The following is a 14,115-nucleotide window of genomic DNA, read 5'->3' on the forward strand; positions in this document are numbered from 1 at the left end:
TACACGTTACATAAATACACAGCAACATAATTAAATAGTAGTACACACATACAATAATCCAAAAGAGAAAAAACTGTAGTTCAAAGACAAACTAGTAACAAAGTTAGGTTGGCAACACTGCAAAACACAAACCACAATACATACTTAGAAGTATAAAAACAAACATTAAAGAGTGGTGTACGGAAAGGTGTGGTGTGAAAAACATAAGAAATCCATAGTGCTGTAGAACAACTAAAAATTAGACCGTAACTACCAGTGTCTAAAGAAAAAAAAAAAAAAAACATCAACGATATGCTAGCAGAGAGCATTTCCAGATGTAAGAAGAAAACAACCGAAAATCACCGTAAGAACAAATCAAAATATTGGTAACAAACTGTTTTTCGATCTTAAAGCAAATTAAAATATAAATAACTTGATTACAGATTACTGATGATGCTTTACCTCAATAAAGCGAAACACGTCTGGTGAAAAAAAACCACGCATTTTTTCAGTTGCAACGACAGAACAAAAATACCCCCAAGTTGAAATGTTTGCTTGTGGCACAACTTCTTTCCTGTGCGCGAGTTCCTCACGGAAATTGAGAACATTTGTCTGTAATGTGTTACTTATTCATATACTCTCTTTTTGTGTGTTATTGAATTTTTGTTTATAAATACCCTAATCAGTACTCCGAAAACTAACAAGGGAACCTCCCCATCGCATCCCCCTCAGATTTAGTTGTAAGTTGGCACAGTGGATAGGCCTTGAAAAACTGAACACAGATCAATCGAGAAAACAGGAAGAAGTTGTGTGGAACTATGAGAAAAATAAGCAAAATATACAAACTGCGTAGTCTATGTGCAAGATAGGCAACATCAAGGATAGTCTGAGCTCTGCAGCGCCGTGGTCCCGTAGTTAGCGTGAGCAGCTGCGGAATGGGGGTTCCTTGGTTCAAGTCTTTCCTCGAGAATGTTTTATTTTCAGACAGTTATCAAAGTTCAGGCACTCACACATGATCAACTTCGCTCTCCAAAATTCCAGGACATGTTCAGATTTGCTTGGACATATGCAGGATTTGAAGGTCTACACACGGAAAAATTTGGAAACGTTAAAAACATATGTTTTGACAGAGCACAGGTAAAACTGTGCGACTGTGAAACTGTTGCATTCATTTGTTGCAGTTTATGTGACAAACTCTTATGTTTTCATCACTTTTTTGGGAGTGATAATCACATCCACAAGAAAACCTAAATCGGGTAAGGTAGAAGAATCTTTTTACTCATTCGCCAAGTCTACAAGTTAGGTGGGTCGACAATATATTACTGTCATGTGACGCACATGCCGTCACCAGTGTCGTATATAATATATCAGACGTGTTTTCCTGTGGAGGAATCGGTTGACCTATGATCTTGCGATCAAATGTTTTCGGTTCCCATTGGAGAGGCACGTCCTTTCGTCTACTAATCGCACGGTTTTGCGGTGCGGTCGTAAAATACATACACTAAACTTATTACAGTGAACAGAGACGTCAATGAACGAACGGACAGATCATAACTTTGCGAAAATGAAGAAAGTAAACTTTTAACTCGAGGGAAGAGTTGAACCAAGTACCTCTCGTTCCGCAGCTGCTCACGCTAACCACAGGACCACGGCGCTCCTGAGTTGAAATTTTCCTTGATGTTGCATATCTTACGCATGGACTACTCAGTTTGTATATTTTGCTTATTTTTTCCATAGTTCCACACAACTTCTTCCTGTTTTCTCGATTGACCTGTGTTCAGTTTATCAAGGCCTATCCACTGTGCCAACTTATAACTAAATCTGAGCGGGGTGCGATGGGAAGGTTTCCTTGTTAGAAGTATAAAACAAACATTAAACAGTGGTGTGCAAAAAAGTGTGGTGTGAAGAACATAAGAAATGCATAGTGCTGCAGAACAACTAAAAATTAGACCGTAACTACCAGTGTCTAAAGAAAAAAAAAAAACATCAACGATATGCTAGCAGAGGGCATTTCCCGATGTAAGCGAGAAATCAAGTGAAAATCACCGTAAGTACAAATCAGCATATTGGTAACGAACTGTTTTTCGATTTTGAAAGAAAATTAAAATCTAAGTAACTTGATTACAGACCACTGATGATGCTTTACCCCAATAAAGCGAAACGTGTCTGGTGAAAAAAAAAACGCACTTTTGTAGTTGCAACAACAGACCAAAAATACCCCCAAGCTGAAATGTTTGCTTGTGGCACAATACTGCTTTCCTGTACGCGAGTTCCTCGCGGAATTTGAGAACTTTTGTCTGTAATGTTTTACTTATTCATATATTCTCTTTTGTGTGTTATTGAATTTTTGTTTACAAATTTTCTAATTAGTACTCTGAAAACTAACCAGTGATTCGTTCCATGACCGAGTAGCTCTGGCTCGCACAGCCCCAAAGAACATGATAAATAAATAAAGTAAATAAACTAAGAGAAGGATGCTGAATGAGGTTTGGATATCTTCTGTGTGAAATGAAAGACATACACGTGATACCATTATTATTATTATTATTATTGTATATAGTATGCGTACAGTACAGTAAAATTCACGTTTCATGTAACAACGGAGTAGACTTGCGTTAGAGTCTGTGGCACACAGCAGGTCCTACACCCATATCGCAGAAGTCGCCAGCCGCCGCTGCTGTCGATGGGCGTGGCCACGCCACGGCGCTTGCAGCCTACACCTCCAGCAGCGGAGATTCCATTCTCCTACGGAAACGGCAGCGATTGGCGCGCTCGCTCCATCCTTCACGCGAGAGTGCAGAAGTTTAAGTGCCGGATATGCTTGTTATGCTTCTGAATCTATTTACCTTTTGTACCGGATACAATGAAATTAGTATGAAAAAGCTCCATGCATGTGACTGGAAATCAGTGACTAGATCTTAACTGGGAAGAAAGTGGACAAGTAACGCATTTAACCGTTTGTACTCAGTTCATGTGCGGGTCACGTCAACCTCAAACGACACTGTACATCCTTATCGCTGAAAATTGCGGTTTATGTTACAGAGGAACAGGTGAAAATGAAGTGTTCTTGCGTATGTTAAGACACGTGAACATTTCGGTAGCTCAGTGTGAAGCCAATCTTTCCTAGCTGGCAGAACAGTAAATGACTCCCTTTCATTAGAGCCAACTCTCTCTCTCTCTTTCTTGATACATCTGGAAGTAATGAGATACTTTCTATCACTACACAAATCACAGCGTTCTCACGAAGTGGATCGAGACCAGGATCCCTCATCACGGGTAATGACAAGTCATTCTTATTCCGATCTCAATGAAATTAAATAAAGAAGAACTGGAAGGTCAATACTGTAATCGGATATCTAGTAGCTACGAATCACAGTAATGTAGTCTACCCAAGAACTGGATCCACCATGAGGATTGGCTCCACACCATTACAAGTATAGCTCATAGATCGATATAAATACACACTAATGTAGGAACTTAAGTACAGGATAATACAAAGATCACAAGTTAAGCTTCAGCTGCACCCTAAAAATAAAGTACTTGAGCTCCAGTGTGACGGAAATACTTTTCTCTGTGACATGCAGGTACATCAATTAATATACACATTTATTACGTAAACATGACTACTGAACTATAATTAAAATTACGAATACGAGTTACACATTGATAGTGAAAGGTGAACTTGTATTTCACAAAAGTTCCAATCTTAAGATGTACAGAAATGTTAGAAGTAATACAATAATTTAAACCCTTTGGTCGAGATTTATAAGCAAATTATTGTTGATAACCTTGCGGTTACTATTGCTCTATTCGCAGCAGACCATCGAACACTCCTACTACGAGATATGCGTCATCTGTGACGTCCCCTCGCAAGGGGCAAGGCTTGCAGTCCATTGTGACAGGTTTACACTTTTTGTAAACAGTATTCACCGCACGTGTCCATCAGTAATCTCTTGGCTCCCGCATACAGGCTTTACATCGCCTCAGAATATCCCATGTTGAAAGTTATTTGCTTGTAGCCGTCAACTGTTGTTCTCCTTTATCTACGCAGATTGTTAGCGAAATCTAGGAAATATGAAACTGTAGTTTCGCAGCAGACGAAGCACAATACAACTGACATCGAATCATAATGATTGGACAAGGAGTAGCCTGCAGCAAGCAAGCATTTAATTACCCAATGAAGGATGAGTGCTAGTAACGAGGAAGGTGGTGGTGGTGGTTAGTGTTTAACGTCCCGTCGACAACGAGGTCATTAGAGACGGAGCGCAAGCTCGGGTTAGGGAAGGATTGGGAAGGAAATCGGCCGTGCCCTTTCAAAGGAACCATCCCGGCATTTGCCTGAAACGATTTAGGGAAGTCACGGAAAACCTAAATCAGGATGGCCGGAGACGGGATTGAACCATCGTCCTCCCGAATGCGAGTCCAGTGTGCTAACCACTGCGCCACCTCGCTCGGTAACGAGGAAGGTCAAGTCTTTTCTAGCTAGGAGGAAATATTCAGTAGTGGCCATAAATGTGTCAGTTGCAGTTTCATCTCATCATAAGATGTGCAAGAAAAAAAATCGTAAGAACTCTGGACATACCAAATATGATTTTAAATGAAAAAGATATGACGCTATCTCTTCCGAAACCAAGGTGAGTTGTTGTATACAGCACTGCGACTAGTAAACGTATACGAAAAGGCATCAAGAATGAAGTTAAGTCGTGGTTTATACTTTCGTTTGTCACGTTTTGGCAGATTCTACCCTAACTACGATAAAATGTGGCCCAATATATCGTGCAACGTCATGGCTGATACAATGTGGTTTATTGATGTGTGGATATTCTTGTAGTGTATGGAGTGGCAACAGACTAATACGCAGTAGAGACCAAGGTCTATGTTACGTCTGAAAGTCACAGCTTGTTTATGAGTTGGCGAAGCTAACGACATTGAATACGAAATCTTTGTTGCTGTTGCATATTGATCTACAGTGGTGTCTGAAGTGTAGATTTGGTTGATATTCAACCTGGTTGTGAACTGGGGAAGCGAACGTAAGTGATGTGATGAGACTAGCTATAACTCTTGTTAAGGAGTGTATAACGCATACTCGATTTCGTTACGTTGTTTATGTCCGACATTTTGATGAGGTCATGGGTTAAAAAAACTACATTTTCGCCAATTCCACACAACTTTACTTATTGCGTACAAGATCGAAATGATTTTCGAGAATTTAAATTTCGAACTCAAGATTTGTATGGAACTGAAAAGTGTACTATTGGAAGTCAGCACAAGACGAAACTGGAAACATTTCAAATGTTATGCGGCAAAAAAAGTTAAAAATTAAATTGACACAAAGAGAATGAAATGATGAAGAATAGGAGAAACAGATAATGGAATAAGTTAATGAAAGACCCATAGCGGAAGAAGGAATAGGTAGTAGAACATTTGTTACAGTTTGTAGGAGTAGCAAACATAGCTCTTGATGAAGCCGAAGAACCTGAAAAAATGGTTGGGGTATTAGTTAAACACCGATGTAAAATTTTTCAAAAGATTGAAAATGTGGTGGAAATCAAGAAACCAGTTAAAACAATTGATGGATTAGAAAGAATTAAAAACACAGCTTAACCTGCAAGGTAAAATCGTGGCCACTAAAATGCTCATGCAGTTGGTATTACTGATAGGTAGTTACTGCTGAGCAATGGAAGAGGCAAAAGGGACAGTCTACCATACGTGAAGCAGAACCAAGTCCATTAACTCCATCAAAGGAATGACTGCGAAGAAGATTGGAAATAATTAGATGTTAGCGAACAGTTACCAAGTATTTTCCTCACCCCGGTTCCGCCTTCCCTGTCCTACTTTCAGTAATATGCTCTACCAGGTGGACTGAAACAAATTTCGTGATAATATATTGCCACAACAAACACCGACAGTTAAAGACCTCCTTCATGTCTTGGACGCTTTCTAGAAATCTTCGATTGATTAAAAGTGGAGGTGGTTGCAATTGTGTCGTTCCTACAACACCTATCAGTTACAGAAACCGGAGAAAAAAATAATCCGTCGACTAAGACTCACTGGTGGCTGTGCGGTCTGAAGCACGGCTTCCCGGGTGGGAAGGAGCGCCTGGTCGCCGGCATGTTCCCTGTGGGTCCACCGGGGGCCGAACCGCACAATAACCTTGGGTTCGGTGTGGGGCGGCGGACGGGTGGACTGCGGTAGTCGTCGTGGGGTTGTGGACCACTGCGGCTGTGGAGGGGACGGAGCCTCTCCGTCGTTTCCAGGTCCCCAGTTAACATACAATACAATACAATACAAGACTTACTGGACACTCCAGGCGCAAGCCAAGCTGAATTCGACTGCTGCCAAACTACAGACCAATTTCCCAGAATTTCGCAAACAACTGGGGAAGTGGATTTAGGAATAACTTGTCAAGTGGGCCATGTTTCCTGTGTTTATTACGGGGCGCGGCTGGAGATATGCGCGGGCCAGAAGATCGCTTTCGTCGCCTACGAGTCTGCCCCCGGCCCGATGGAGACGTGCGGCGAGTGCCGACTGTCCACGGTGGCCGGGCTGAGCGGCGAGGACCTCGCGCGCCCGTCCTCGCTGCTGCCGCTGCCGCTCGAGCTGCCCATCCCTCCGCCTCCGCCGCCGCCTCCACCGCCGCCCCCGGGCCCGCCGACGCCGCCCCCGACCACCACCAGCGGCAGGAGCGGCGGCTCGTTTCAGACGGCGGCGCGGTCGCTGGCGTACTGGCAGGCGGACAGCCCGGCCGCGCCCGCCGCCGAGTTGGCCCTGGGCACTGGGCTGACGGGCGAGTGCGCCGAGGCGCCGCTGCCGCCGCCGCCGCCGCCGTTGCCGCCGCCGCCGCCCCCGGCGCCGCCTCCGCCGCCCCCGGTCCCGGCGCCCACGGTGCCTGCCGCGGCCGCCGCCGCGCCGTACGACGTGACGAAGCTGGACGAGTGCTGCTTGGCCTTGAGGCGCAGCGAGGCGATGCTGGAGGACATGGCGGAGCAGGGCTCGGGCGCGCTGCGGTGGTACATGGAGTAGGGCGCCGTGGGCGGCGCGTACGGGCAGGCGGCCGGCTGGCCCGGGCCGCCCACGCCGCCCAGGCTGGAGCCGGGCAGCATGGAGCCCGACACGGCCGCGCTCGACACCGACACCGAGCTGGCGGCCGCCGCCGCCGCGTTGAAGCAGTTCACCGGGCTCTGGTGGTGGTTGGCCGGCACCAGCGGGTTCACCGACCAGGGGAAGCTCTTGGTGCCCAGCGGGCTCGGCACCTTCGACGCCCAGTTGTTGTACGACGAGTAGGACGAGTACAGCGAGTCGGTGTCGGCGAACGGCTGCATCAGCCCGTTGAACTGCGTGCCGAAGCCGTTCTTGAAGTCGGCCGCCGCCGCCGCCGCCGCGTTCATCGCGTTGCGCTCCCGTTTGCGCCATTTGGCACGCCGGTTCTTGAACCACACCTGCAACAAGCCGCAAATTGCGTCTTATTAACCGGCAAACTACTTTCTCTCTGGCTTTCTCTTATTATCGATTTAGCTTTTTCCACTTATTTTACTTTCTGTAGAAATAGAAAAATCACGCACACACAGCACTTACAGTGACACACATGGACATACACAACATACATACACAACGCACATACACATAATTTTAATTTTTCTCATGTAAACGCTGGAACTGGTAAGCCCCTCCCATTTATTCCTAACAGTAAACCCGGCTGTCCCACTACTTATTCGCCTGATAACTGGCTGAAAACAACCGCTACTCTAAATCTTTCCTGATTTTAAAAATTCCACTCATCAGATTTATCTTCCTAACTACACTCATGCTCATAAATTAAGGATAATACTGATACATGGTCAAACAACGCTCTGGTGGGCGGTTTGCGGGTTTAAATCACCTCGGGGTATGACCATGCGGTGCATTTGACATGCGGTCGTCGCACGGTGGCGCTGCCACATACGCAGAGGTGTGTTGGTGCATCTCAGAGTACGGTGCACCGAGTAAGTGTGCAGACGTTTCCAGACGTACTAACGGTGACTGCCGGCCGGTGTGGCCGTGCGGTTCTAAGCGCTTCAGTTTGGAACCGCGTGACCGCTACGCTCGCAGGTTCGAATCCTGCCTCGGGCATGGATGTGTGTGATGTCCTTAGATTAGTTACGTTTAAGTAGTTCTAAGTTCTAGGGGACTGATGACCTCAGAAGTTAGGTCTCATAGTGCTCAGAGCCATTTTAATGGTGACTGTCTGTTGAGAATGGCTCAAAAAACATTTATTGAAGACGTTATGAGGGGTAGAATACTAGGGCGTAGAATACAGGTCGTAGCACGGGCCCTCCATGTGCCATAGAGTGTGATCTCAAACTTATGTCAACGATTCCAGCAGACAGGAAACGTGTCCAGGCGCTACATTACGGGACGTACTCAGTGTACAACACCATAAGAAGACCGATATCTCACCATCAGTACCCGCTGACGGCCACGGAGTACTGCAGAGAGCTTTGCTCGGGAGCTTACCGCAGCCACTGGAACAGTTGACTCCAGACACACAGTCTACAGACGACTGAACATACATCGTTTATTCACCCGGTGACCTGCAAGGTGCATTCCACTGACCCCTGGTCACAGGAGAGCTCGTAAAGTCTGGTGTCAAGAACACAGCACATGGTCATTGGAACAGTGGTCCCATGTTATGCTCACGGACGAGTCCAGGTATAGCCTGAACAATGATTCTCACTGGGTTTTCATCTGGCGTGAACCAGAAACCAGACACCAACCCCTCAATGTCTTTGAAACGGACCTGTATGGAGGTCGTAATTTGATGGTGTGGGGTGGGATTATGATTGGTGCACGTACACCCCTGCATGTCTTTGACAGGGGAGCTGTAACAGGTCAGGTGTATCGAGACGTCATTTTGCACCAGTACGTCCGCCTTTTCAGGGGTACAGTGGGTCCCACCTTCCTCCTGATGGATGATAACGCACGGCCATAGTGGAGGAGTACCTTGAAGCAGAAGATATCAGGCGAATGGAGTGGTCTGCCTGTTCTCCAGACCTAAACCCCATCGAGCACGTCTGGGATGCTTATCGCTGCACGTCTTCAAACCCCTACGACACTTCAGGAGCTCCGACAGGCACTTGTGCAAGAATGGGAGGTTACACACCAGCAGCTGCTCGACCACTTGATCCATAGTATGCCAACCCGTTGTGCGGCCTGTGTATATGTGCATGGTGATCCTATCCCATATTGATGTCAGGGTACATACGCAGGAATCAGTGTCGTTTTGTAGCAGATGTGTTTCGGGACGGTTTTCTCAACTTATCATCAATACCGTGGAATTACAGATCTGTGTCGTTTGTGTTCCCTTTTTGCCGAAGCTATTAGCGCCAGTTTTGTGTAGTGCCACGTTGTGTGGCACCACACTCTGCAATTATCCTTAATTTATGAGCATGAGAGTAGTATATAAGACATAGAAAGCCAGTCTTGACTACAAGTTTTTCATCGTTTACATTGCACCTTAGCAAGAAAGACATATTTCTTGAACACGTAAGTCGAAACAGATCATTAAATAAAAGAAACGAAATGAAGCATTCAAAGACCGTTTTCAGTGGCACAAATTGGATCGCTGTGTCCTTCACTAAGATTACATAACATTTTATCATTTTTTACTTTCCTTAAACAGCATGATACTGAGATATACTATTTTGTTTGGAACTGAATGTTAAGATATTATGTGTTACAGGTAACTTCTTGTACAATGTTTGATCTGTTTCAGTACCTACCGCATGCTACGAGAACAGCATTTTGTCATGGTCAAGAAGCTGGAGACCAGCGTAGGGAATTGTCTTCTATGACGAGGGTAATGGAAAGTTGGTTGAACGCTACATCAAATGCTTAAGTCGGAGCGGCGTTTATATAGAGAAGCAGCTGAATGATAAAATTAATTTTTTTTTAATTTTCATCGGAGCTTCTATTTCACGATCTATCGGACATTAAAAAAAAAGTAGCCCCTTATTCACTGTTGAGTTGTTGAACTTTTTTGCCGACAGATATGATTTTTAAGTTGATTACAAACAGATTCGATCTAAAAATTCATGTACAGTAACTAAATAAATGTAACACCACAAAAAATGTATGTGAGCAGCCACTCTGTGACGGCAGCTGACTGAGTTTAGGCAGCCAGAGATCATTTCATAATTCTTTTTCATTACACGGCATTGCTTCATACTTGGGATAATTCGCGTTGTTAGGGATAAGCTACAGTTATAAATGTACTTGCATATTAATATTCAGTTGTATGAATGTGTGTGTGCGTTTTGCACCAGTGCAACGTGTAATGTATTGAGTAGGTTCTTGAATAAACGCAATTTATAAATAAATGCACGAGTTTCGGCATACTTTCTCTCAGTCAACCTATCATTATATTTTCGTATGATCGTTTAGTTTATTTCCATGTTTTTTTTTAGTAGAAATCAGATTTTGTTTTGCTCAGGAGCAGACTTTCTCCTCCAGGCGGCCCTGTTACAGAATTTTAGTACAGTTACTTAAACAGTTTACAGTAAGCTGACATACAGCCCGGAGAGAGGTGTCCTGACATCATGCCCCTTCACACCCGCATCCAGTCACGCCTCTGGGCTGAGGATGACACGGCGGCCGATCAGTACTGTTCAGGCGGAGATTTTTTTTTCTTAATGATAGCGATCAAGCTATCACTTTTCTTGTGCTACTCCTAATTTCTGACATTACAAAAATTACTCGGGAAAATTAGTTTTTCCAAATGTGAAAAACTGTTCCAAGGTACAAAATGATAATGCACATAGAAGCAAGTATTCAATCTAAAAGAGCTGCAGTCGAGAAAACCTTGTCAATACTGTATTTAGTAGTCTATGTGCTACATTACTGTTATACTACAATCCAATAAAATATGAAATTAAAAAGAAGTCTTATCAAAAAGGAGTTACAAGTTAAAAATATTTTTAAGTGGATGTTATTGGCACCTAACAAAAATTTCCGTTTTCGAGACAGGGAAAACTGTCAAGACATCAAAATAACTCAGTTCATCTGCAAATATCGCATGTTCCAGGCTAAAGAGAACTTCTGTTTCAAGGCACAACATGGTGCACGACTGAAGAAGTATGGATTAACCGTCTGCACATTATGTAACTAGTTTTACAAATCTACTGAATATTCCTCGCCATAAAACTCTGCAACTGAAGAATTATCAGTACCTTTAAAATAGGTTTAATATATTGTACAGAATTTAAATAGATACATAACATAATATTGACATTTCTTTTTGCTCTTGATTTTGAAATAGGAACTTCGATTTACTTGCGAAACCTGACATTAACATTTGCTATTTCAAAACAACACTTTTAAATATGAGGCAAGTTTTCTCAATCGGTTTCAGGAATTCAGAAACAGAAAAGTGACGTTAGATTTCGTTAAAAAAAAAGCTCTTAATGCCACTGTACCAGAATAAAATTTTTCTTCCTTAATTTTGAAATGATCGACACAGAAATACAACCGATTCGAAGAACAAGGAACTATTAAGCTCGAAATACGAATGTATCTGTGCTAATTTAGAAATCTTGGAGAAAAAAAAATGTGAGTTCAGAGCTCACGAAATTTGGTTTGAAGGATCTAGAGAAGGAAATATATTAATTTTTAAACCTTAAATAGAATTCCTGACTTATATAATCAGCTGAAACAACGGCGTTTGCCTTTCTTTCCTTATTCGGGCCTCTGTATTCATACGAACTATCATTTTCAAGCATGAATCTTATCAACAGTAAATTGAGAAGTCATGTTATCGATGAGAACGTGGGATCATGCCTAAAATCAAATGCAACAATACACAAACGTAACTTACCGAAACTTTCCAAGGAGACAGGGTGCCGTTGTTCACTTTAGTGTTTGTCAGTCATTGTCATGATTTAATTTTATGGATATGTATCAGTTTACTTTTTTCAACAAATAATGCCGCTACTAAGTATAAATACCAAGTTTAATTCAACGTATTTATTGTTTAGCTAACATTTGAAACCGCAAGTAAAGTTCATTAAGTTAATTAAAGGTAGAGTTGTGGAGTGAAAAATGTAGTGTCGAGTGCTGAGAAAGGTATGTTGAGATGGTTTGGCAGTATAAAGAGGAGGAACGAAAGGAGCTAGACAAAACAAGTATACAAAAAGAGTGTGGATGGGAGAGTTGGAACTCAGCGTATGTGCTTCAATCAGATTGAGGGCTTTTTTAGCAAGGGCCACCTTATGAATACCCTAATTAATAGCTATATGCCTACGTTATAGGTTAAAATAAAAACTGACTCCCAAAACTACTTTCAATCGTTGACTGTTTAAATTCATCTCTGTTGACTAATGAGTTTGCCGACCACTGGCCTAAGGCATCAAAAAATAAGAAAATGCCGGTTTCTGAGAAAGTCATGATCTACACTGAGACGACAAAACTTGGGATAGCGATATGCACGTATTCAGACGGCGGTAGTATCGAGTACATAAGGTGTAAAAGAGCATTGCCTTAGCAGAGCTGCCTTTTGTACTCAAGTGATTCGTGTGAAAAGGTTTCCGACGTTATTATGGGTGCACGACGGCAATTAACAAACTTTGAACGCGGAATGGTAGTTGGAGCTAGACGTATGGGGCATTCCATTTCGGAATTCGTTAGAGAATTCAGTATCCTGAGCTCCGCAGTGTCAAGAGTGTGCCGAGAATACCAAATTTCTGGCATTAGCTCTCACCATGCATAACGCAGTGGCTGAAGGCCTTCACTTAACGACAGAAATGAAATGTCATGTGGCTAGGGCCTCCCGTCGGGTAGACCGGTTGCCGGGTGCAAGTCTCTTTAGTTGGCGCCACTTCGGCGACTTGTATGTCGATGGGGATGATATGATGATGACGAAGGTACCACAAACACTCAGTCCCTGATCGGAGAAAATCTCCGACCCAGCCGGGAATCGAACCCGGGCCCCTTTGCATAGCTTTCCGTCGCGCTGACTACTCAGCTATCGAGGCGGACGCTTAACGACAGAGAACAGCGGCGTCTGTATAGAGCTGTCAGTGCTAACAGACAAACTACACTACGTGAAATACCCGCAGAAATCAGTGTGGGACGTACGACGAACATATCCGTTAGTACAGTGGGGCAGGAGACGACTGACGTACCTTAGTCAACAGCACGACATCGCCTGTAGCGACTGTCCTGGACTCGTGACCATATCAGTTCGACCCGGGGTGACTGGAAAACCATGCCCTGGTCAGATGAGTCCTGATTTCAGTTGGTAAGTGCTGATGGTAGGGTTTTAGCATGTCGCAGACCTCACGAAACCAAAGAACCAAGTCGTCAACAAGGCACTGCGCAAGCGGCTGGTAGCTCCATACCGATGTATTGTGTGTTTGAATGGAATGGGTACTCTGGTCCAACTGAACCTGTCAGTGGCTGGAAATGGTTACATTCGGCTACTTGAAGACGATCTACTGCCATTCATGAACTTAACGTTCCCAAAGCAAACAGTGATGGAATTATAAAAATGACAATGGGCATTGCCATCGGACCATAATTGTTCTCTTTAAAAATGGCTCTGAGCACTATGGGACTTAACATCTGAGGTCATCAGTCCCCTAGAACTTAGAACTACTTGAACCTAACTAACCTAAGGACATCACATACATCCATGCCCAAGGCAGGATTCGAACCTGCGACCGTAGCGGTCGCTCGGTTCCAGACTGAAGCGCCTAGAACCGCTCGGCCACCTCGGCCGGCTTCAACGACTTGTTGAGTCTATGCCACGTCGAGTTGCTGCACTATGCCGGACAAAAGGAGGTCCGACACGATATTAGGCGGTTGTTGTTGTTGTGGTCTTCAGTCCTGAGACTGGTTTGATGCAGCTCTCCATGCTACCCTATCCTGTGCAAGCTTCATCATCTCCCAGTGCCTACTGCAGCCTACATCCTCCTGAATCTGCTTAGTGTTTGCATCTCTTGGCCTCCCTCTACGATTTTTACCCTCCACGCTGCCCTCCAATGCTAAATTGGTGATCCCTTGATGCCTCAGAACATGTCCTAGCAACCGGTCTCTTCTTCTTGTCAAGTTGTGCCACAAGCTCCCCTTCACCCCAATTCTACTCAATACCTCCTCATTAGTTAT

At 44.0% G+C, this 14,115-nt stretch overlaps 1 protein-coding gene across 1 annotated transcript in view; it reads right to left on the minus strand.

Moving 5' to 3' along the window:
* Positions 1 to 6,677: 6,677 nt before the first annotated feature.
* Positions 6,678 to 14,115, minus strand: part of LOC124777446 (pituitary homeobox homolog Ptx1) — a 144,179-nt gene continuing 136,741 nt past the window's right edge. Inside the window, exons 2-3 of the mRNA XM_047252863.1 lie at positions 6,887 to 7,418; positions 6,678 to 6,766 (exon numbers count right to left, since the gene is read on the minus strand). Coding sequence (XP_047108819.1) covers positions 6,678 to 6,766; positions 6,887 to 7,418 — 621 coding nt within the window. The remainder of the gene's footprint in view (positions 6,767 to 6,886; positions 7,419 to 14,115) is intronic.

This window comes from Schistocerca piceifrons, chromosome 1, assembly GCF_021461385.2.
Source record: "Schistocerca piceifrons isolate TAMUIC-IGC-003096 chromosome 1, iqSchPice1.1, whole genome shotgun sequence".
In the NCBI taxonomy this organism is placed as follows: Eukaryota; Metazoa; Arthropoda; class Insecta; order Orthoptera; family Acrididae; genus Schistocerca; species Schistocerca piceifrons.